Source organism: Drosophila biarmipes, chromosome 2L, assembly GCF_025231255.1.
Source record: "Drosophila biarmipes strain raj3 chromosome 2L, RU_DBia_V1.1, whole genome shotgun sequence".
Classification (NCBI taxonomy): domain Eukaryota; kingdom Metazoa; phylum Arthropoda; class Insecta; order Diptera; family Drosophilidae; genus Drosophila; species Drosophila biarmipes.
In genome coordinates this window covers 14,715,775-14,740,602 of record NC_066612.1, presented here as the reverse complement: position 1 = coordinate 14,740,602, position 24,828 = coordinate 14,715,775, and the positions used below count along the sequence as shown (strand labels likewise).

The window sequence follows — 24,828 nt, the reverse complement described above, 5'->3', positions numbered from 1 at the left end:
GGGCTGATTACTTATTTTATTCATCTGATCAGGTCAAGTAAAATATACAAACAACTTATTTGAAACAATAAGGCAACAAGGAACTAGGACCTACTTCTATTTTTAGTTTCAGCTCAATTTAAAGTTGGTCCAGTGGCGTAGCTCTCCCTCCCCTTTGCTCTGCAGTCATGTTAGCATTGACTGACGTCAGGCACGGGTCGTAATTTACATGTATCTGTTAGTTTGTTTTTTCACTAGTCACTAGTCACCGTTGCTTAGAGCACACCATAATTATGGGAATGCAAGTGTTTTGTTTTCGTTGCTGGCGCGGTTAAAGAATTGGGAACACGTCCAGGGTTAATGGAAAAAAGGTGGGGGTGGTGATGGGAAAATAGGTCATGCATGCAACACACATACATACATATGTATTTCAGGCGTAGGACCAATGGTTTCTTTTGAAATTCATAATAAACTATGTCGTTGATCTTGACAGCTTTTTACTCTTTGCAAATAACTCAAAAGGGCTGTTGAACTGATGGTATGGAAGGTTGTGTTACAGAAAATTATACGAAATTTTAGTATGTGCAAAGAAAATTGCATAGAAGAAAAAAACAGTAATTTAAAGAGAATAGCATGAGCTGTGCTTGAGTTACTTTGGCCAAGAATATAAATTGAAGTGTCTTAAAGACCTATCTCATAAAAAAGTCTTGAGACATACCACTTCTTTGGCTGGCAAACCTAAACTTAACTTCAATTTTATAACTTTTCCGAACAAAAGTTAGTGAAAAAACCTTAGGGATTGGGATAATAATAGAAAGTGTCCAAAGTCACGACTTTGGAAAGCTTAAAAACATTGGAAAGCATACAAGAGGAGGGATGCTCTGGGTGTATGTATGTATATGTATTTTACAAAACTATAAGAATCATATAACTTTGCAGTGTAATTTATTGGAAGCTCACAAATGTGAGGTTGGGAGAGGTTGCCTTCAGGTTAAAAAAACGATCGTTCAGAAAAATAACGTTTACTACTGACGTGATTCACATTGACCACGACATTGTTGTAATACAGATATTCCCGGAATGCAGTGTAAAGCAAAGCAGAGCATTGGAGCAATGGGGAGAACAAGATGACATCCTGGATAACACAACGAGTTGTTAGTCCGCAATTATCTCCCTTGGCATTCGCTATATAAGGCCAGATCAGTGATAATTTGCGCACCACAATGTTCACAACCCTGTTAGTTCTAGTCGTGGGCTCCCCCGCAATTTTTGCCACTGACTACATCCTTCTGATTGATGATCCGGACATCTACACGACGTGCAAGGACGGACCACCCGGCTCCCAAGGACTCAACGATGCCTTCGACACCAGCGAAATGTTGGTTGACATGGACCCCGACGGGATTCATGTCTCCGGGAACGTTACCTCCAGATGGACTACGCCTCGCACAGATCGAATTTCCGTAAGACTATCCCATTCAAGCCGATCCCGACTTAAAGCTGTACCGAATTTCATTCACTTGAAGGCCAGAATGAGCATATTGCACTACAACCGCGGCAGTTGGGAGCCGACAGTATTCAACACCCACACACCTGACTTCTGCGCCGCTATGTTCGACCCGAATCAGTTCTGGTTTAAGTACTGGTTTAAAAATTTTGCAAACCGCGAAGAAATACAGGAGAAGTGCTTTTCAACGGCAGGGGTCAGTACTTATAGTCTTTGACTCGATCCAAGATTGCTTTGAAACGCATACTCGTTTCAGACTATTTTAGTGTACAACCCGTTCACCGTAGTTCCGCGTCTAAACAACATCATGGGAGCTCCTTTAAAAGGACGATATAAGGCCGTGCTATTGTTTGAGGCATTCGACGAAAAGAACGAGAGACGACCGATGTCGGTGTGCTTTGAAGTCACAGGCGACGCCGAGAAAATCCAGAAATAATTATGTTTGCACATTTGTATAATGGCTTATAAATTTAAATATGTAAAATATTTTAATATACGTTTTATTGTAATATTTTCACTGGACATGAAACTGACTTGAGGTGCCCGTCACCGAGGCACTTCCTTCATGGTTTTGAAGTTGCAAAGTCGAAGCACTCGCTGAAGCGTTCTTTTTTGTTAAAAATTCTAAATTTATGTTTTAATTTCCTGGTAGCCTTCATGTTAAAATCTATTATTTCGATAGTAACATCCGTCTTAGAATCGTTAGCGTTACTTGTTTAATCATATTAATCTGAACGGCAAAGTTAATCTCAGATCTATTGATTTTTAAATAAAACAAAATATCCACTTTTGTGTGGGAGATTACTCAAGACTTTAGTAATGAGATTGACTTAATTAATATTCAATTCAATACAGTCATATCCGATGCTGGACGTGGTTGATTTCAGGTATGATCAACGGTCGTTCGGCATAAATAATGTTAGCTACTCACGGTATAAATATTAGCAACGAGAGTGCGTAAAGTTTGACATTCCTGAAATTTAAAAAAATGTACTGTGATGTGTACCAAAAACAGATTTAATGACATCCGTATTTAGTTTCCGTGGCCCCCGGTATATAAGGCCAGATCATGGATGCTGTTGCGCATTACAATGTATACTGATTCTCGTTGTGGGCTCGACCACATCCTGCTGATTGAAGATCCGGGCATATACACGACGTCCTCGGAAGGACCCCCCGGTTCCCTAGGACTCAACGAAGCCTTCGAAATAAGCGAAATGACGGCTGAAATGGACCACGTGTCGGGGAATATTACAGTCAGTTGGTATTTACCAGGCACAGATCGGATATCCGTATTCCAGACTTATCTGACCTAGATAAATCCTAGAAACTATACTGACTGAAGGAACGTTTACTTCATGTCAGTTAAAAAAGTAAATGTTTTTATTTTGTTAATTCGAATATAGTGACATTTATTTTAAATAACCTGCGGACCAGGGATTAGTAGTCACCTGGATCAAATTAGAACATTACATTTTACGACCTACTCCATACTGGATATTAACACGAAAACCTTAGAAATAACAGAACTGGTGGTTTTTCGTGATGACATTCTAGATAACCGACAATAATCTATAATTGGAACCACTTGTTCCGCCCATTTTAGTGGCTATATAAAGTCGGAACATACATTTTCCGAGCGACAAAAATGTGGGCGATTCTTCTATTTCTGGTTGTGGACTTGGGCAGCGCCTGGGCGACGGATTACTATTTGCTGATCGAGGACCCCGATGTCTACTCGCCGTGTACTGACGGACCCCCTGCTTCGATTAGCATCAGCGAGGCCTACAACATGGATAACATGGTGTTCGATCAGGACGAAGAGGGCATTCATATATCGGGGAATGCCACGGTCAAATGGAGTCTTCCGCGCACCGATCGCATTTCCGTAACTTGACCGTAACTCAAACTGTGGACTACGAAACTCAGTCAGACCTTCATTTTTAGGCCCGCTTCAGTATTATGCATTATAACCGGGGCACCTGGGAGCCGACTGCAGTAAGCCAGGTCACTCGGGACTTTTGTGCCGTCTTCTACCACAAGGATCAGTACTGGTACAAATACTGGTTCAAAAACGCTGCAAACCTAGAGGAGATAAAAAGGAACTGCCTCGCAACAAAAGATGTGGGTATCAAATTGTTTGCGTCGGGTTTTCGTCTTGTGATACGAGTACATTTGTATTTCAGACCGTGATGGTGTTTAATCCGTTCGTTATGCAGCTGCGCTTGAATAACATCAACGGAGCTTCGTTCCGAGGTCGCTATAAGGCGGTGTTCCACATCGAAGCTTTTGACGAAAAGAACAAAAGGCGTCCCACATCCCTGTGTTTTGAGTTCAGGGGAGAGATCGAAAGGGTAAGAGACTAACTGTGTTTCAGTAATGAATCCATTTGAAATAAAGAAAAAAGGGTGATGATTTTAATAGTTTCGATATATGTGGCAGTGATGGGGAAGGCAACCTTTTCAGTTTTTTATAAACCATGAATGGAGAAAAGCTAAAATTAAAGACAATTTTAGAAGGAGCTCAGCGCTCACTAGAGATACAAAAAAAGGAAAATACATATTTTAATTAAAAAATAGGCCTCTCTCAGGATGAATCCTTGCCCAATGTATTTTAAGGGGAATATACCGTACTCTAAACCAGTAGTTTCCTGTGAATTAAACTTTAAAACAATATAATCTTTGCGAGAGCCGGAAGTTAGTTTCTAAATATTATCCTAACAACTTAGTCACTAGTCGCAATTTAGTCGCAACGAATATAATAATTTTTTAATATGCGAACAACGGGTTACTCATTTGCTCGTTATTAACATTTAAATATGATTAATAATTGAATTTCTATTATACTGTGCATTACCTGTGTTGATTCATGCTTTTCGTTAAAAAGTCTACATAGTAAAAACCGTCAGAGCTGAAGGCCCTTAGTCAACACAATCAGTTGCAGAAACACTAACTATTATCGACAATATGGACAAAAAACATTTTAATATGGCCTCCCCTTACCCTTTTCCTCCAGGTCGACGCGTTGAACCTAAGAAGTACTCGCCACAGGAGTACAGGAAGAAGATCATCAGCTTGTTTCCGCTGCCGCCGAGGCCCGCAAGTATGTGCCACGATGCTTTCGTGAAGAAACTGCTGGAGCCCTATGTAATGGAGGCCAAAAAGGAGGTTAGAGCCGTGAAGATGACCCAAGATTCCAGTAGCAGCCCCAGTGAGGATCCCAACGAGGCCTTCCGGGCGAAGATGTACAAGACGGACTACTCGGCACGAGCTTCCGTCTATATGGCCAGGGCCACTATGGGCGGAAGGATCAGTGCTAAGTCGATACTTAGTCCCCAGCAACGCGATTCCGCGGCGTTGACGACCCAAATGTTCAAGGTGCGCTTCGCCAATCTGATATCCGACTTCCGGAACGTGTGCATCATCTACCAGCTGCTGCAGCTGCAGGAGATCCTCAACGTGATGCGGGAATACCCGCCGGCCGGCACCAATCCCAACGACACCATCTTCGGCTGGTCCTACAAGAAGAATCTGAAGCGTTTCGAGCAGCAGACCAACACCGTCTATGTGGACATTCTGGAGAAGAATAAATCAGAGGCCACGCTCGATGACCTCAAGTTCTACGTAGACTTGGGCGAGCTAATAGGTCTGGTGCAGGCCCTGCTGGACGATGTGATCAAGGATAGAGATCTGTGTGCCCCTCATGGCTTCATGGAACTCCTCAAGTGAGTCAGCAGCACGGAGAGCTCTATTTTAAAAAGTTATTGCATACTTTTAGGTATCAGCGGTACCTTTACTAAATTTACATATTTACTTTTACCTATTATTATAAATCCTAATAACTTAGAGACACCCAAGTGGACCTAGACAAGCTGATTGCCGTACCCTACGAGACAATAATGGCCGAGCACGACTCTTTGGTCGAGGAGAATGAGAAGAAGAATCGCGTTGGAAAATTTCACAATCCAAAGTTGGTGGCCAAGCAGCGCATCCTCAATAAGGAGCGCTTCCAGATCGACTGTGAGTTCTAAGAATCCAAAAGAGCAGTTTGCGCCTTAACCTGAAGTACATCTTATTTTTTTAGACATGAGCCCCATAGAATCTCGGTATAGAGTCAATTGGACCCACAATAATGTGGAGCAGGGACAATACATTGATTACCTACGCTGCAAGGTTTGTGCTTCTGAAACCGGTGAAAGATGACCTTAGTTTGCAGATGTCTTGTACCTACCTTATGTTTATTACCATACAAAACATAACCTTTTACCCTAGGTGCTTTCCGATGAACTGGACAAAATTGAAGACCTCACACGCAAGGACTCGCATGTGTGGAGGAGCTGCCACTTGGAGTACGTGACCCTCATTGAGCAGTACAAGAATCGTATTAACATGGTCCAGCAGGCCTACGACGATGACATGGAAACGGCCGAGAATATGTTGCAGGCCACCATCAGCAAGGTGAACAAGTGCAAGGACGACCTTAGGTTATACCAGGAAAAAGTGGAGGACTTCCACGTGAAAATCCAAGAGGTGCGCGACAAGATTGCAAAAGAGGCGGAGAAGGAACGTGCCCGTTTGTCGGCGGTAAGTGAAACTAGAAACTTCAATATATTCGGATAAAAACCTATCTTTCTTCAAAGGCACGAGCTTCGAAGAGAATGTCCAGGATTCTGGCGAAACAGAAGGAGGAGAAGAAGGCCGCAGCGAAGCAGGCTAAGTTGGAAAAAAGGCTGGCGAGGCGAAATAAAACTGATGAACCTGCCCCAACAAATTAAATATCCTTTATCGCCACTTGTAAATACAATAACGTTTATACATGGAAATTTGTTTTTTAACTTTTTGCCTACAATAAAATTTATTAATTCCAGAAACTAAATTTGTATATAGATATATGTTGTATATAGTTCTGTAATCTGTTTAAACTTCTTTGCTTGACATAAAATAGTTGTTCTATGTGTGTAGATCAAATATCTTTCGGCCACGTTCTGTCTGTCTCTCTGTCTTACTTTCTAACACATTGCCCTGTTTACAGCATTTTCGGTCTCACTAATTTTTAGATATACATATACATAACTCTACACTAGATACATTATATTCAATTTTGCAGTTTGATTTGGAAGAAGAGGGTCCGTTTAGAAACTAAAACTTTATACACATGGTTTATACACAACGAAATTAGCGCAAGAAAATGATAACTTAGATTATTAATACGGACTAACAGACTAAACAATTAAATGGCTTAGGCTAGGAGTAAACTTTAATTATAATAACCAACTAGTTTTGCATAATATCAAAATGAAAACCGCTCACAAAGTTAACACATAAAACACATGGTTTCCTTCCACACAATTTGGTTAGGTCTGTTGCTAAAACTAAACATAAATCAAGTGCTGAGGATTATAGGATGAGGGTAATCCGAGTGGGCCGCTCCTTAGTTGTTGGCGTGCGCCGTGCGCAGCTTGGCCCTCACGTTCAGATACTCGGGGTTCACGTACTGCCGCTCCTCGGCCTCCTCCTGATCCTGCTTCTGGGCCGCCGCCTCGTGCTTCTGCGCCCGCTCCATGATCACACGGCCGAGTTCTCCCTTGAGTCCCGGAATGCCGCCAACGATCTCCGCATCCGGGGAGTGCTGCTCGGCAGCGGCATGCCGCTCCTTCTGCTTATCGTAGGCACGTTGCAGCTCCGATTTTTGGTTAAGCACGCTCTTGCCACTAAAATAGTTAGGGAAATTTCAAATTAGATCATTTTCTTTCTTTCTATATTTTGATATTTCATTCTTCTACTCACACTCTGGCATTGAACTTAAGCTCCCGATGCAGTTCCTTGCGGTCGATGTTCTCCATGCAGGGATTGATGAGCTTCTTGGGCAGGATCAGCCCGTCGGAGTCCGTCTGGACGCCAGTGGGCGTGGCCGGCGGGGAGCTGGTCATGGACATCATCGTTCCGTCCGCGTTCTCAGGCTCCGCCAGACTGTGCCTGAATGCCGTATCTGAAAGATGGATGCAGAGAATTGAACGATTAGTGAATGGATTCGCATTCTTTCCCAGGCGTCGACTGCACGGAAAAAAATATTTGTGAATATTTATGAATAAATATGTTTTTAACAAGACACACTTAAGATAAAGATGTTTTTATTATACCATGCTATACAAAGTGTGCACCTTTTATTACCGGCAACCTCATATCTTTAAATTGCCATAAAAATGCAAAATTTCATTTCTCCAGTGTATATCTGGACGCTGTCCCCTTGTTTGACTGTGCCAAAGTTTAATTGGCACTTGGCCTTCCCCTCACAAATCAGTTCGGGCCTTAACCACCCAACAATGCACACAACAACCGCTCGAGAATCCAACAGAGCCAAACAAAAGACGTCCAAAGCAACGTTGTCTTCGCCGTTTATTAAGGTTAAATATTTCTCCCCATTCATGTCATTGTCAATTTGTTATTACAAAAAAAAAAAAATAAAAAAGGCCAGCAACAACAGCTGTAAAACCGTAAAAAAGAATTATGAGCAGAGGAACAGAGACTCGATTCAAGTCAGCGGTAAAGTTCTTTCCGACTGTATTCTTCTCGTTCTGGTTCTTCAGCTCTTTTTGTGAATTTTTCCGAGCCGTCACCAGCGACGAACTTCTTTTGTTCACCCATCATATTAACCCACATCGCGGCGAACTAGTTAGTAGCTCGAAGCCCAAAACCTGAACTAGATTAATAGCCGATGATAAGGGCCGAAGTGAAAATGAATAAAAAAGAAAAGGCGCTGAAAGGGCAATGACATGGCTAAAATGGCTTCGCAGCCGAGATGAAAATCGCAATAAGTTCAGTGGGTACAGTTTTGAGCAGAATTTGCTGACTGGAGCACCAGGAAACTGTGCCAAAAAAGTCGCAATCCAAGTGGCATTAAATTTGTATAAATCAGATACATTAAACAAGTGCAACGATTGCATCTTAATAGGTATGGCCTAAGGCCAAATATACAATAATTATATATATAAAATTGTATTTTGAGCTCTTATGATGGATTTTAGTGCAGGGACTTAAGCTGAAGTCCCAAGAAGTGGGTCATTGTTTTATTTTCAGCTTAGTTCAAATAAACTCTGGCGAATAAATAAATAAACACTGAAAGTCGGTCAGTTAAAGCACTTGATAAAAATAAATAAAAATTCGAAATACTGAAGATTTAATTGCAAACATCTCCATTAAACCACTAACAATACTTCCAAATCACTCGAACAACATACTATAAATTGGCAAACTAGTTCACACGAGTCTCAACATTTCTTCGAGAGGGTTAACCAACCTTAATTGGCAGCTCCGCTCGAAGTTCGCGTCCGACAATCAATCAATCAATTTCATCAGAGTCATTTCGGACAATCCAACTAAATTATGGTTGATTCAATGGAAAAACATTCAGGATTTGTACGCTAATGGCCATGAAAACGCCGGTCTGCGGGGCTAAACCTTTGACATTTTGAAGCCCTCGGGCAAAAGATGACAAAACCAGCTTTATCAGCGACTGCATTATGCTAATCAATTCGCCCCATATGTGGCCCAATCGGAAATCGTATGCAAAGCCGTTTTGATTGATTTTTCTTCGATTTCAAATAACATTTTGCATTCGCCGGCTCTGAGCTCGTAATTTGCATCTACATTTTGAGCGCTGTCTGGAGCGGGCTATTCTGATAGTTTGGCTTGGAATGACCCAATCAACTTGGCAGGGAAATGGAAGAACACATGGAGGAAGTATCTTTTTTGTGTGGAAGTGTCTAACACCCTAGGCAAAGGAAATTGAGTTGATTCTAGGAAATGCAACAGACACAAGGTGTTCTAAGAGGTTAAAAAAATGTTCCCTTGATAAATGATTAGATATTTCCGTTTAAAACTGAAGGATTGTTAACCTTTCTTCCAAACTGGAATACCCAAAGGGGCGAGGGTATTTCAATCAGTTCCAGACGGAGCTTCACTTCACTTGCGATGTCCATCGTCGTACAACAAGTTTTCACTTGCGCAATCGAGTGGTTCGACGCGGCAGACCCCTCCTTAACCCCCACACGCCCCACACTCGGTTAGAAAATGGTGCGCAACTCGCTTGCATGTGGGTTAATGAGTTGCACATGTGCTGTGGGGTTTGGGTGTGAGATTAACGCAAATGAAATAAACGGTCGGGTCTCCAAAAGGGAGCCAGTCGAAGACACAACCCCGTGGACAGACGACCACTCCACCCAGGCTAATTGTATGCAATTTGTTTTCACCGAATGACCGGAGGCGACCCACTCTAAGCCACATAAATCAAGACAACACTGCAGTGCATTGTGCCGGCAATTTATGATATGGCATAGGGCTCTGAATTATTATCAAGTGCGGTTGCAAACGAAAGTTTTCTTCGAAGGCAGCCTATCCACTTAACCGGGTTAGGGGACCAACAAGCCATGACAGCACAGTTAAAGGCAACCATTGTCATGGGGGTTAACTAGCTCAGATCGGGAGATATGCACAGCGAAGGGCGAAGGCAATTTTCTGGCTCTCAAGTAGCAGGTTTCGAAATCGAATGGGCCCCGGAAATATGGTTATAACTCTACCTAACAATAGTGTTCATGATAAATAAATTAGTTAAATTAAGTAAGCCCGTCTTAAAGCTCTTACTTTAAATTCCTTTAAAGACTAAAGACATATTATACACAGTTCGGCGTGTTTCTTACCAACCCAAAGACCTTTGACCTCTTTCAGCCTTATCAGCCATGTGTGCTGGCATGTCTTTCCGAATTTTCTACACTTTTACCCGTGTTCAGTGGCAGTACTTAATCACTTTACACCATCGCCGAAAGCCGAGTCTGTGGAAAACCAAAACAAAAAGAGATGGCCACGATTTCACTGACTCTGAAAAGTGTGCACCTCTTTTGTCTGCCTATAAGAATGGCTTGAATAGAGTGATGAATAAATGCACGAATGTGTGAATACATAAGCGAATGAATTATTCACGCGGCAGCCTCGTCTTGACTCACTTTCAAAGATGGACATGCGGTTCATGATGTTGCTGGAGATATTCGGCGAGGGTCGCTGCATTTTAGCAACTTATTTTCGGCCAAATGGGTAACTAATGATAACTGTATTTTTTCTGGATTTATATTTATATTTATATTTTTTTTTTTATAAACAACACACTTGAATTTTTTCTAAATATCTGAGAATTTTGTGGTTTCCTAATTTTTAAGGCCGAAACAATCGAGTGTTGCTGCGTTTAGCTGGTTTTTGTTTGACAGCTGAGGTGTTGCTGGTGGTTCACATCTTAACTTTCTGTGTATAGACACTTTCGCTTTCCTCGACGTTCTTATCAACGCAACAAACGGCTAAAAACTGCGAGTCGAGAAGGAAAATGTTGGTAACCGGACCCCTGCAATCGATTGCTGCTGCTGCTGATGTTGCTGCCGTTGCCGTTGCTGTTGCTGCTTCTGCTGCTGCTGCTGCTGCAGCAACTTTGTGCAGTGCAACGCCAACACGTAACGCGTTTGGCTCGCTATTTTAGGCTTCCTCATTTGCAGCAGCTAACCAAACACGGCAGGGTTGGCAAACTGGGCTGGGTTTGGGGTTGGGGCTGAAAGGGGTTTTTTTGTGCCGCCGCACTGGCTTATGCAAGCCGAGCAAGCGGCCAGCAAACAGCTGACCCAGATATGCATTTCAGCCACGAACAGAACGGAATACCTAGAACGAAACGTAGCCAGCGGCGAACTAAAGCCAAAACGGATTAAATCCTTCAAAAAGTGAAAGCTCTTTGTTCTCAATCAAAAACCCTAGCCCCCAAATGCCAGCAGACAGCTCGTATGAGCCCTATATTATCAAGTTATAACTAACCAGCACGTACCAAGGCGAAGCTACAGACGCACTACTTTCACATTTTTATAAAATATATATCAATCAAATTAGTAAATTGGTTTTTCAACTTGCAATTTTGTTAACAATAACATAACTTTAAATATTATAAAATAGAAGATCTCTAAGAAAAAACACTTTCTGCAACAAGTGGTAAATAAATAAAATAAAAGGATATATTAACAAAATAAATGTAACTTATATTTATATTTTAAAATTTTTTTTTAAATTGATGTGCAATTCTGAAAATATAAATAATAAAAGTATATAAATATAAATATATACTTTTATTATTTATATTTTAAAAATTTTTTTAAATTGATGTGCAATTCCAAGGCAGGGCTTTGATTTACGATACCCTTTCTGTTCTAGCGCATTATGTCAGCTGGCACAAGGATGTTGCATGTTGGATGTGGCATTTGGCAGTGGCAGCTGGGGGCGGCAGCCTTGACCCGACGCCACCGCCCGTCTGCATAAAGGACACACGTGTGCAGGATAACAAAGGCCCCGAAGGGAGGAGAGTGAGTGCAGAGGGTGGGGGATTCTGCCTCCTACCGGCCGAAGCTTTTCCGGAAGCTTCACTCTCTCGTTCTCTTTTTCTGCTCCTGTACATCCATCTCTCGGGGATTCTGTAGGAGCATCGCATCGGCAGCCTGCTCCTGGGGAAGAAAATGGAAAATCGACAGCCAAAGGCGAGTGTTTTCCAGCTTCCGCTTCCTGGCCGCCTGGTGCTAATTGGCTCCATGGAGAAAATGGCCGCTCCACACACAACACAAACAAAGCGGCGGCCCCGTGGCCCCTTCAGCCGCATTTTCCGACCCCTTCGCAAGATGGAAGTCTAAGACGTGGAGCAACTTCTTGGACGCCAGACAATCCAGGACACTACGAAAAAAAGGACCTTCGGCAGGGGAAGTTGCAGCCACTCCAGTATTTCTCCAGTCGCAAGTGCCGGGGAGGTTTTCAGATGGGCGGCTGGTTCAGGGGGTGGAGAGGTGGTGGGCCCAAAGGGGCGGAACCGGGAGCCCGCCATTGAGCAACTCTAACTCAAATACTCCGCCTCAAATCAACCGGCGAGCAGCAAAGGCCACAGGCTGGATGGCAAACAGGAGCAACAGGAGTCGCCAAACAGGAGCTATGACGTCAGCAGCAGGATAAGACAGAGATGGCGACAGAGTGAGCGAGAGGACAGTGCAAGGAGCGGGCACGAGATGGTGAAAGCTGTCTACACAGCGGGAAGATACATTAAAACAAATTAACATTGCTTCCCGAAGAAATTCATTTACTTTAAAATTTTTTAAATAAAATTAAAGATAAACTTGTTTATAAATAAAATCTAAAAGATCAGAGGAAGGTATGGGTTTTATTTTTTGCTGTTTATTTTATATTTTTAAAGTTTTTAAAATATGAGGCTATCGTAAGGCTCAACCAAAGATAACAACCCCCGATTTCTCCGTGTGCAGGAAGCTTTAAGTTGTCTTCTGAGCTTTTGTCAACCCAACAAGCACTGCATTCGGCGTCTCTTTCCCGCTCTGCATACCTTCTCCTTCTGTGTGTGTCATATATTCATCGACCCTTGGGGAACCCCCGTTCTCTCCCACGCTCGCTCTCGCCCGGGGTCCGTGCGAAAAACATCAATAAATAGATTTCCCTGATTTTTCAACAGGATAGCAGAAATGGCAGCAAAAGTCGGCAAACAAAACATCGGATGTCTCTAACAAAAACCACCCAAGCCTCCCCCTAATTCCCTCTAACCCTAGAATGCATGAATATTCCCCCAAAGCTTTGGGTATTGTGTTTCTGCTAGGGGGGCTCGTCGTGTGTCTTTCCCTAGATGGTTGTGGGTTAATCAGCTGTGCGTGTGGTCAGGGGTTAAGAGGTTGCCTTGCTAATTTCTACAGGAGTTTCCCCTACTTCAGGGAGGGCAATATAAAAATGGGGTTGGTTTAATCTATTTGCTTACCACAAAGTGAGTGTGTTTGCCGGCTGTAAATATTGGGCCAACCAGGCCAGAAATAGCAAAAATAGAAACAGGCCAAAACAGTTCAATAAACAAAGTAGCCAACTTGTGTTTTGGCTAAAAGCAAATTTGTGTATGGTGAGAATTTATAGTTAAAAGTTCTTATACCCCTCAACTGGATTTAAGTCACTTTTTAATGCGTTCCAACTCGTTTACAGCAAACCAAAGTATGACAATTTTTCAAGAACTTTGGAATTGTCTTTTATGTCCGAACTAGAAAGTTGCAAATAGCTGTTTGGTTTGTGTGGTCATTAGATTGGGGAGAAAATTCAAGGGGAAATTTAAGTATTTACTGCAATTTTAGCTATTATCTTTTTTATTTGGTAAGTAAATATATAACATTTATTATAATCTTTACAAACTTATAAGCAAATGAGAAATTTTCCATTCTACTTTTCTAAATATTTCTTATTTTTCCTGGCCTGTCTTTCCCAATCCTTCCCACCTTCAGACCTTCATGAAACGCAATTGCTGTTTCAGCGAAGTAAGCCCAATAGCTTTTGGCTCGTTAAAGGCGCGTGTTAGTCATAGAAATTTTATATTTACTATTTATTTGTGTTTGCCACATTGGCTTGTGTTTGTCTGCCAACAGAGAACACGCAAGGCTATTTCTATTAACTTGCCGCCACCACCCCCATTTCTTCTGAAGTTCACTCTTTTTCAACAAGCCCTACGCCCCCTACCTTGGCAAAACCTATTTCTTTTTCTTTAATTTTAATGGCGTGTCAGAATTTATTGGCCACGTTTAGTCGGCCGTTTGAGCCGCTCGCCCACCGCTAATTATCCGGCAGGTGAGTCATGACATTAGCTAATCTGCCACGCCCCCGCCGCCTGCTGTTTCTTGTTTTCTTTCGGTTCTGTGGTCAATCACCCAGTGGGAGATGCAGCCACAGGAAGTCGTCCAAGTGGCCACAGGCATTCGGCAATGTAAGTCAGTCATTCCCCAGCTGCAAAGTGGCTTACCGGCTTTCACCTGCCCCGCCCCCTCATCGCCGCTCCACCCGAAACTGTCCGCTTCAGTCACTCATTCAGTCACCCATTCAGTCACTCATTCAGTCATTCATTCAGCGGCAGCCACTAATTTTCCGCGTCGACATCGTTTGTCGCGTTGTACGCGCTTTTAATAACAATTTTCAGTTTAATTTCTTGCATTTTTTTCTCTTTTATTTTTGCTTTTTGGCTAAGCGGCTTGACAAGTGGACATAAATACCGAAATAAAAAATAAAAAACCAGTCAAAGCCCAGTCAAAGTCCACGGACCGACAACAGTTGGCATTGCGCAATGGGAAAGCCTCGAAAAATACAACCTGGCAACGGGACTCAAAATGGTTACTGGGAATCGGGGGAAACGTTGTGAAAAACTCCCTGTAAAACGGCCTGACAAACTCCCAGTACAACTCCCTGAAAAACTGACCTTTCCCTGGAACTCGTTCTGGCCCCAAACCGCGAACTATTCCAAGAAATCGGAACCCAGGCATTTAGTGCGTTTCTAAATCTAAACAGCGATTTGCCTTATAAACAAAGCAAAAGAGCAACTCAGCAGCCCCACACATGTGGCATTCCGAATACAGCATTCCTCATAAACAATAACACAAACAATTTAACCGACCCCACACCACAGACAGAATTTTTGAACAATAAACAGAAAATTTGTTTTTGCCGCGAGTCGGAAACGTTTATAGTTCGAACAACTAGAAAGAAATGCTCCAACAGATTCGAATGATGAATACTCAGTGGTTTAAATCTTTAAAGGTATAATACAAAATATGTGGAGATCTTTTTAAATAAAATATTATATTACATATAAAATCCTTTTTTATTTTGTAGCTAAGAAGAAAAATACATTTAATATTGTTTACACTTTGTATAATACATATAGATGTATATTTCTCTAACATACTTGTAAATTTTTGTAGTGAATAATATAGGAAGCATACCCCTGTATCCCACATCACTGGGTACCAGTGCAGGAGGGCGCTGAGCGAGTCCATTAAAAGAATTTCGTAATCGAAATCCCGCATCGAGCCAATCAAGCTAAAAATTCTGAACTTATAGCCATGCGGGTGCAAAACGCTTATCAGCCGGAATAATAATAGCTGGGACAACAACGAAAACCAAATGAAATAAATTTAATAAACATTTTTATGATTGCTCTTCATTTCACCGCTTTTGTTTTCGGAGCTTTATGGAAATTGTACTTCTTGATGTATCTTAATAGTCTCGAGTTCTTTTGGGGGATATGCGATTATAGTAAGGCAAATATTTGGCCATGAATTAGCATTAAGCGCCGACGTCAGTTTAATTCTTATCTAAACTTATCTTGCTATCTGAAGAATTCAAGAAATCATAAAAGAGTATTTTTATAGGGGTAACGCTGAAAACTATTAAAAACTTTTGGGGCCAGATACGTAAAACTTTTAGCTGTTTTGCGTAAATATCATTAGATTTTATGCTTCCATTTTCGAATGGAATGTTTAAAGATTATTTTGCGTATTTTATTGGTACTTAACGGAGCACATGCAAAGAATTTCTTTATGGAAAGTTCTAAGTTCTAAGAAAACTTTTCAAGTAATAAGCTATTTTGCTTAGAGATTCTAGAAAGAGAAGGGAGAGAAACTACAAAACAAAATTTTGTTTAATATTAATTTAGCAAAATTTGACCAAAAAGATCTAAAAATAAATTTAATTCCTTTACTCGCTTATAAGGTTGTATAAATCATTTCCCATTTCGGCTTATAATTACCTAACTATTAACCCAATTTGACTTAGCTATTTGGAATAAATTACTATACTGTGTTTTTGGCAACACCGTTGTATTAGGTTCGTTTTCGTTATTAATAAATGTAAAGCTCATTCAAGTCCATTTCTAAATCTGTGAATAAGATTCTTAAAATAGCCGTAGTATCACGGCTGCTGACTTCATCCCAATCATATTCAACCCAAAATCTGATACCATACGAATATTATATGTGATTTTATGACATAATTGGAGGATCATTAAAATCGAATGCTTTGGCTGCCTTTTATCGAATGGGGTCGTAAGGTGATTAGTTAATATGCAATCGACACAATGCAGCCCCACCCCCTGGAAAACACCTTTTCAGACGGCGGCGGCAACTTAACAAGACATGGCTTTAAATCATAATGCGTGTAAATGAGCATTACAACAAAATGGCCTTGACAGGCCGAAAAGCCAGTAGCAACAATGGCCAAAGCAACAAACATCAAATTAGCCAATCAAGACAGAAAAACAAAAACATTTCACGCGCTCGCAGACAGTAATAATCATTTCAGGCAACTCAAAAAGAGTTTAAATAATTTTATATAAGCCATCAGAGGCTGAAGAAATTGCTGCGCTCAACGTATAAAAATGTGTGTTAAAAAGAGCTAAAAACAATTAAAAGCGTTAAAAGCATTCCGAGCCTTTCACTCTTTTTACACTCGCTTATCTTCCATGACCGAGCGAAATCATTTGCCTAGCCGAACTCGTAAAAAACCTCAATTGAATTTTTTTATTATTTGATAACTCCATTAAGACCCCAACAACAACAAATCAATCGGTTGCGGAAACGGAACAAGCTGTGCGAAGCGAAAGAAATCAAATGGAACCAATCAGAGGAAAGTAAAACAAATTTGCATAAGCAGCTTCAATCAAAGAAGATTTATAGAGGAAACTGTAGTTGTACGGCTTTGATTGAGATTGGAACAGGGGAAAATAATATCACTTACATTTTAAGTCTGAAAATTAGGAAACTTTAATGGTTAAAAAAAATATTTATTTATTTAATTGTTTTATTTCCATTTATCTATTTACATTTTATAGAAATTTAAATAGATCAAATTGTTAAAGAAATTTTATAATAAAATAAAGATTGACATGGTAATAAAAATAAGTAATAAATAAAAATAAACAAGTAACTTAAAAGAGACTTCAAACCCATTTATTTAATAACAAATGTCAGCAGAGAATACAATAATTCAGTTTTTGCCAAATTGAGATAAAAACTTCCCATCGAATCCATTAAATACGACCATATCTTGAAAGCTGACGTCACCCGAAGGGATTCGAAAGAATTTACAATTACTTCTGGTTATTTCTCTGTTTTTTCTTGGTCTCCTTTCCCATTATTCTCTCTCTTTAAGGCTCTCTTATGGTGTTTTTATTGTTTTGTCGTTTTTTCGCCCATTTTGTACCGCATGCAACAAGTTTCTTCATTGAAATATCAAAAATGTTCACAGGAAACCATCAAAATGAGCAGCGCGAAGTGGCAAATCGGACCAGGCTCTCGCCCTCTCTCTTTCCCCCCGTCGGCTGTGTCTCTTTCTCAAGTGCGTGTTTGGGGCTGTTGTGTTTGTGTCTGGCCCCGTGCTCTCTGCTCTTTTCTCCGCACTTTTGCCCATTTTCTCCACTTTTCCCTGCCCATAAAAGGCCTCGCGTCATTGCACTTCATGTGCCTGCAATTGTTGCTGTACGAAGTGGGGGCGGTTGGATGTGGGTGGTGGAAAGTCAACACACACACACACAACAACAACAGCAACAAAATAAGATGAGGTACCCCCAATTTTGGGGATGGGGAAGTGCGTCACGGGGTTGCCAATGGCAGGGAGCCAAACAAATGTGTGGCACACCACTGGGGGTGGCTCCGTCACAGTGGGGCCTGCAAAATTATCCACAGCTGTTAATGCAATTATCACCCCGCAGAAGTGCTCAATGTGCGATGAATTGCAGTAAACTGTCAATTACGCCTGTTAGATAATTCAATTTTCCCATGGGCGAGCCAGTGGAAATTTAATGCAATTTTATGCAGTTGCACAATTTTGTTTTTATTTTGATTGAAAAGAAATGTTGAGCATACACTTACTTTTTTAAATGTAATGTACTATTTTTAACTGTTAGTTAACATAACCGAGAATTACATATTGATTGTAAATTGGAAAAAGAAACTTGTTTGGGTATACACATTTTTTTAAAAGTATTTTATAATATTTTTACGGGTAGCCAACATAACCGAGAACTACTTAGTGATTGTAAATTGTAAAACAAATTGTTTTAGATATACTTTTTTTATTAATACTTCATATTTTTAACTGTTAGTCAACATAACCGAGAATTACCCTATGATTATACATTTTAAAAATATATTTGTTTGGCTGTATAATTTTTTTAGAGGAATAAGGTAAAACAAATTGTATTGGAATTTTGGGTATACACATTTTTTTAATGTGTTTTTTAATATTTTTAACTGTTAGTCAAGCTAACCGAGAATTACTCATTGATGACTTATACAAACTTTTATTTATATTTCTGGATGTCTCAACCTACATTGCCACAACAAGTGTTCACTCGTTGTTAGCTGACTTCAACACTAACTTGCAGGTTGATAACATTGTTAATTGGTTAACCCACAAAATCACCAAGGGGTAACCATAGATCGACCTTGAAGATAGCACCTGTGGATCGCCAGACAGACCGTGTTGGGTGGTGTAACCAATTTCCATATTCAATGCGATTCGGCACACTGTGACTGCGGTTGTGACTGTGACCGATGACGAGATCGCCACAAAGTATAGGCAACCCAACGCGATGAAGATGGTGGAAAACAAGACAATTCGACTGTCGACGGCCTGCCGCGGTTGAAAAGTCAAAGTCAAATCCAAGACATAATGCAATAAAACAATCCAACTACAAGAAACAAGAGCAACAACGCCGGACGCACAGTAATCGCAGAAAGGAAAACGAGTTTTCACTTTTTATATTTTCGAGCCACTCGGGTTCGGGTTGCCCCCCCTCAGCGGTGGGGGCACGTAGATTCATTTCCAAACGCGATTCAATTGCAGTTGGTTGTTGCATTCGTTGCCGGAGTTGTTGGTTGTCGCTTGGGCAAATTGTGGCCATAATGATGAATTGCATAAGCCGGAATCGTAATTATAATCACTGACTACGACCGCTTCAGTTGCTCATCCGCTTTTGGTCATACAGTCCAACTTCCCCCAAGTCGAACATTACAGTCCAAGCTCAGGGTTTAAAGTTCCCAAATGCCTGGCCCCGTCATTACTTATGAAACTTATAAATAGTTTTGGGCTCCCGGAAAAATGATTGCAGGTAAAATGAAGATGAACGTAATGAAAATCCCTCAAATCATCACGACAAATCGGTTTAGCACAGCCAAGCTCCCCTGTGATTGCCTTGATCAGTGCAAAAACCTGATCTTATCTCTGGCTCCCTCCTTTCTTCGCAGAGTTTTGCAGGAGTTGTGGCTCTTTTCGGGGAGCCAGCTTATCAAGCTCGCGAATTACGCGCACTCAAATCTCCACGCAAAACATGCCCAAATAAGGAGTCGCATGGCAACCGAAAAAACAACAAAAACATGAGCAAAACGTACACAAATGGCTATTTCTGTGGCGTAGCAAAGCAACAACACAGAGCGCGATGATTACGTATCAAGCACATGGCCGCCGACGCCCCTTCTGATTTTCACCCCGCCACACAATCATGGCCCCACCCCCAAGAGTCAAAAACTTTTCATTCATTCACCCAGCGCCTGATTGCTCCTATTTTACCCTTTGTACGAGTACTACGGGCGATATATCCACAAATCCGTACGATTTGCTTGAGTTTTGCTATATGCCAACAAACTTTGCTTAGCTAATCTTCATACAAAAGATAAGATAACTAGGTTATCTACTTCTTTTAGATAACTCGGAGAGGAGGCAAATTGGAGTTAAAAGTCGCCCAGGATGAGCCACGTACATGTATTTAAAGGGAGGAGTGAACAACTATTTTATCGATGTTTAACAATGCTATAAAGAATACACAAAAATTACAAGGATATCATTCATAATGCCTTTTTAAGTTATAAAATAAATAATAGTTTGGGTAATAAAGAATGTATTTTGAAAATGTTATGAAGAGTATTTGCGAAGCGTGTTCGACCCGTTTCCTCTGTTCTTTGTGCTTTGATAGCTCGGTTGTGTGACCTTGCTGCCTACTTTTTGTGTGTTTTTTTTTTGCAAATCTAATCCAAATGGGAAGCGAATACCAGAAATGGGAATGTGCTTTGAATTGGCATTTACATGCTATGTAGTTGACCTAATCGCAGTTTGAGCAAACAAATGTAAAGCGCAAAAAAGAATTATCTGCGGCAATGGCGATAAATTTGGAGCTTGTTGCTCAGGCACTGTGCATGACCATGAATTGAATGTAGGAATATACATGGAATGAGATTAAGCAGTTAAATGGTATTACTTAAAAATCTTTAAGGACCATCTGTGCAAAATTTAAATACTCAACATCTGCTGGGATTGCAGTACGCTCACTTCATCAACAAATTTTGATGTGTCAGGGGATTCAGATGGTCCATCAATCAAGCCAAGATTAATAGCCTGCAATCGCGGTTAATATTTTCCGTTTTTTTTTAGGTGTCTGAGCTCATCAGTGACAATTTATCAATCATTAACCCAACCCGAATGGGCAGCCACCATGTGACGAGGAGAGGGTTAGTAATCCCAAGAGGACAACAAAACAGCCAGTAATTAGAAATTTATAGATAAAAATCAAGTGAAATGTGAAGCGCTATATGGTACATATGGTACATATGTACCTATGTATAGTTGGGACATAAGAGTCGGTACACCCGGCGAGGAAGCGGGAGAGGGCGACCGAAGAGAGGGTCCGAAAGGGCCTGGAGCCCACCTACCCTCCCCGCCACGCGAGCGAGTGAGACGGCACCCATGGACATGCTAATCACGAACACAACGAAACGATATGAACAAAACAAAAGCGAAAAGAACGAGAGAAACCCACAAACAAACCCGATTCGACAAGTCCGCTGCCTGCTGCTGGAGTTCCTCGGCGCCTGTTCAAATAAGTTTCAAATTTTGACAAATAAAACCATGGTTTTGTAATTTACGAGCGTTCCGAGCTATTTTCATGATGATTGAGCGCGAGCTGAGTGTTTGCCGTACTGCATTCTCGGGTTCTCGAGTAGTCGGGTCCCAGTTCTTGGTTCCCAGGGGAGTGAAAAGGGCAAAAAACGAAATAAGGACCTCTCCATGTCTCCTGTTTATCCCGCTTCTCTCTCTGTCTCCAGCCTCGCAGGCCGCGCAATAAAACGGGATTATGTACGAGTGTGTTTTCGGTGTCTACTGTTTGTTTGTATAGGCCCAGGCACAGGGGAAACTCCCTAAGTGTCATTCGGAATTCATTTGGGTTCCAATGAGTTCATCGTGACCAAGTGCACCGATGCTGATTCAAAGCAGTTTGTAACTTGTGTTTCAATTTTGGAAATTTTGTTTTGCACATTATTATTCATTCTAAAACATTCATTTTTTCAAAACAATTCGTAATATTTATTTAAAATGTGGACATTTTGTTTTCAACAAAGCAGTTTTTCGTTTGTATTGTAATTTTGAAAATTTTGATTTGCACATTATTATTTAATCTAAAATAATATATATATTCAAAGCAATTTTTATAACACTTAAATTTGGGACATTTTGTTTTAGACAAAGCAGTTTGTAATTTGTATTTCAATATTTAAAAGTTTGATTTGCACATTATTATTTAATCTGAAATAATATATATTCAAAACCATAAAAAAGAGTTAAATTTTTGACATTTTGTTTTAAACAATATTTATTTTAAAATATAAAATATATATATTTCTTAAGTCTTCATGAAATATTTTTTAAATCTTTCAAATCCATAGAATTTAGTATGATTCCATTTGAAATGTAACTTTAAAAGAGATTTACTTAGAGTGCCCTTCTTGTTACAAATTTTTCTACTCCTTAATTCGCCCATGAGAAGTTCTACTGTAGGTAGGGAGCCCTTTTAGCCAGTTGGCAGGGAGGTCGGTGGTCAGGAGGCTGCTCCGGCTGCAGGCTGGAAGGGGTGGCTGTTGTCGGTGCCCAAAGAAGCTGCAAGCGACGGACGGAATGTGTCTAGACGTTTGATTACCGGGACAGACGCAGACGCAGATGCCGCGAGGTCGTGGCACAGTGGACTTAAACCGGGCTCTAATCGCAATTGCCCCCGATTTTTTATGCCACTTTATTGGTTTTCGGGGCTTGGCTCAACTCGCGTCTCGAGCTGACATAAGTGTTTGCTTATCAGCTTTTCGTTCCGTTCCCAGGCGGTCATTGGTAGTGTCTCTCGTCCCGTCGTCGATGACACACTGGTGTAAAGTAGATAATGGGATAAGTGCGAAAATGGGCGGGTAATTAGGCTGGGAGTTTATGGCGGCACGTCCGCAGACGATTAGAAAACACAATACTTATTAATGTGATTCGGGATGGCTCAGATACCGGTCTGTATTACCTATAAGTAACTATCAAAACAGGGTTTGAAGAACCACAAAGAAGGAAATATGACCTTAAAAACCAGCTATATCTTAGTATTATTAGTAAACCAGGCTCATTTCTTAAGTCCCCATTTAGACGTTTCTTTTTTATCTCAAATAGTGAGATCTTTAGTTAAAAATAACCCCTGCTAGGGATCAATATCACTTAATATATTATATCCGGTTCATAGCGTTAAACAGGAAAGATTATTAGAAGACAAGGATCTACGGTGACCAATCCGGTTTTTGGGATTACGCCACCAAGCCGGTTTGTGAGCCCGGTTCGGGTCCAAATGCTCGAATCGCATTCCAGAATTCGCCACACACTATCGGTTTTGGGTTCTCGATTCTCAAGGTAACTCGACGCCGTACGATTCCCGTGACAGGAGGGAAGGCACGTAATCTTGTTCGGGGTTGTTAGCAGTCGGAATCTGGCTCTTTTCTACCTGACTTCATTCGACATTTGCGCATATTATTGGAATCGCCAGTTTTTTCCCATTTCGTCACAGTGCATTAATCAGCATTGAGTACCCTTTGTTTTATTGCGCATATTTCAAATCGCATATTGCACCATATACAGGAATATATTCAAATTGCTCAATTGCCCAGGGATTGCAGATGGCCGTCAAGGGGATTGAGTAAATTCTTCGTTATAAATGATTTTTCTAAGAACTTATATATTTTTGGTTGAAATGCTTTTGAACTTTTCAAAACAGCAAAATGTTATTCTGAAAAACTTTGTTTCAGATAACTTCACTTTAGACTGAAAGATAATATAATATAAAAACCAACCAAACCAAGGTTGGTTGTAAATAGTTTTTTCTAAGAACTAATCAAATATTATTGATATATTTAAATATAATTTAAACTTTAAATAATATTAAAACTTTAAAAACAGCTGTATGTTATTCTGAAAAACTTGATTTCAGATAACTTTATCTTCAGACTAAATTGCGAATATATTACATATCGGGAACCTACGACAACCACTGTGCCTCAAAAATCAAGGACTCTCGATGGTTGAGCTAAATTTTTTGCACATTTGCGGGTTACTTTCTGCACAAAGGTCAAAGAGGCGCAAGTCAGAAGCGTAGTCATTGAACGGGGGCCTTGACTTTTGCACTTTTGCCAAATGTTTTTTACAGCAGATTTCAGCAGGACATTCAGCAAATCGGAGGAAGGACAAGTATGCGAAAAAAAGACGAAGCGAAATACCGAAAGACGTGCCAACTCACCACGAATGCCACAAGAGCCTGCTCAGAGTGTGGTGAGGTCCCGTCGCCGGGGCTGGGGGTGGTGGAGGTGGAGGTGGATAAACAGGAATTTCTGCCTCTCGACGGTGTTTTGATTTTTCGCTGTCCCTCTCTGGCGCTCAGCTGCTTCTGCTTTTTCGGTTTGTTTATGTGCAATCCTTTTGTTTCTTTCGCTTTTGGCGCGCAATCTCGCGTTGTTGTTATTGCTACTGCTGGCTGCTGGGGCAATTTGCAATGCAATTTTTCAATACACGCGAGACCGTTTTGTTGTTGCCTCTGTTATTGTTGCGTTGGCCGTGTGTTTGCGGTTATAGTTGCTTGTTGTATCTTTTGCAATTTTTTTTTTCACAATTTGCATTTCACGTTTCTTGCAGCAGCTTCGACGACTTTGACTTTGCTGGAAAACAGACGCACACACACACGACGCACACACTCTGACGAACCGAAAACAACAACAAAACAATCCGAGGAAGCTGCTGGCGTCTTTTTCTCCTTGATTTTCTTCCCAAGCTTGCAAATCCGATTTTCTGCCTGATTTATTGTGTTGGCGCGGCTCTATCGCTATTTCCGCCGCCAGCCGTTCGAAACCGAGATTGAGGACCGTACGCTAAGCTTACACTGACATATCATCACATAAGTATTTGCCTTTCGTGAAACCAAATTTCATTTCGTGTTATTAGGCGCGACAAATCGGTTCCCGACGTCTTCCAGTTTTTCGTTAGTTTTTTTGCTCGAAAAATTACGGACTGTGCGGTGCGCACTTGCTTTTATAGATTTCTTCCATGTTGCCAGCGGCATGTTGCCCGGCTCTCTTGCAACATTTACGCGCTCTCTCTCAGTGTTGCATTTCGGATATTTTCAGCTATTTT

General features: G+C 41.0%; 4 protein-coding genes across 5 annotated transcripts; 3 read left to right on the top strand and 1 right to left on the bottom strand.

Moving 5' to 3' along the window:
* The first annotated feature begins 1,202 nt into the window (after positions 1–1,202).
* On the top strand, positions 1,203–1,966 carry LOC108033536 (uncharacterized). The gene is made up of 3 exons (XM_017107881.2): positions 1,203–1,442; positions 1,506–1,682; positions 1,743–1,966. The coding sequence occupies exons 1-3, from the start codon at positions 1,203–1,205 to the stop codon at positions 1,920–1,922; spliced, it is 597 nt and encodes a 198-aa protein (XP_016963370.1). The 3' UTR covers positions 1,923–1,966.
* Positions 1,967–3,134: 1,168 nt separating this feature from the next.
* Positions 3,135–3,852, top strand: LOC108033501 (uncharacterized). Its single transcript, XM_017107843.2, has 3 exons — positions 3,135–3,374; positions 3,434–3,610; positions 3,673–3,852. The coding sequence occupies exons 1-3, from the start codon at positions 3,135–3,137 to the stop codon at positions 3,850–3,852; spliced, it is 597 nt and encodes a 198-aa protein (XP_016963332.1).
* A 536-nt stretch (positions 3,853–4,388) lies between these two features.
* LOC108033961 (uncharacterized) lies at positions 4,389–6,308 on the top strand. Its single transcript, XM_017108666.3, has 5 exons — positions 4,389–5,210; positions 5,333–5,505; positions 5,570–5,658; positions 5,758–6,069; positions 6,126–6,308. The coding sequence occupies exons 1-5, from the start codon at positions 4,453–4,455 to the stop codon at positions 6,258–6,260; spliced, it is 1,467 nt and encodes a 488-aa protein (XP_016964155.1). The 5' UTR covers positions 4,389–4,452; the 3' UTR covers positions 6,261–6,308.
* A 416-nt stretch (positions 6,309–6,724) lies between these two features.
* On the bottom strand, positions 6,725–24,690 carry LOC108033962 (protein FAM107B). Of its 2 annotated transcripts, none has more exons than XM_017108668.3 (3): positions 23,942–24,690; positions 7,273–7,474; positions 6,725–7,196 (listed from the first exon to the last, which is right to left on the bottom strand). In XM_017108668.3, exons 2-3 carry the CDS (start codon positions 7,422–7,424, stop codon positions 6,917–6,919), a joined length of 432 nt encoding a protein of 143 aa, XP_016964157.1. In that variant the 5' UTR covers positions 7,425–7,474; positions 23,942–24,690; the 3' UTR covers positions 6,725–6,916. The 2 variants fall into 2 exon arrangements, with proteins under 2 accessions (XP_016964157.1, XP_016964156.1); XM_017108667.3 differs by lacking the exon at positions 23,942–24,690 and adding an exon at positions 10,485–10,807.
* Positions 24,691–24,828: the final 138 nt, after the last annotated feature.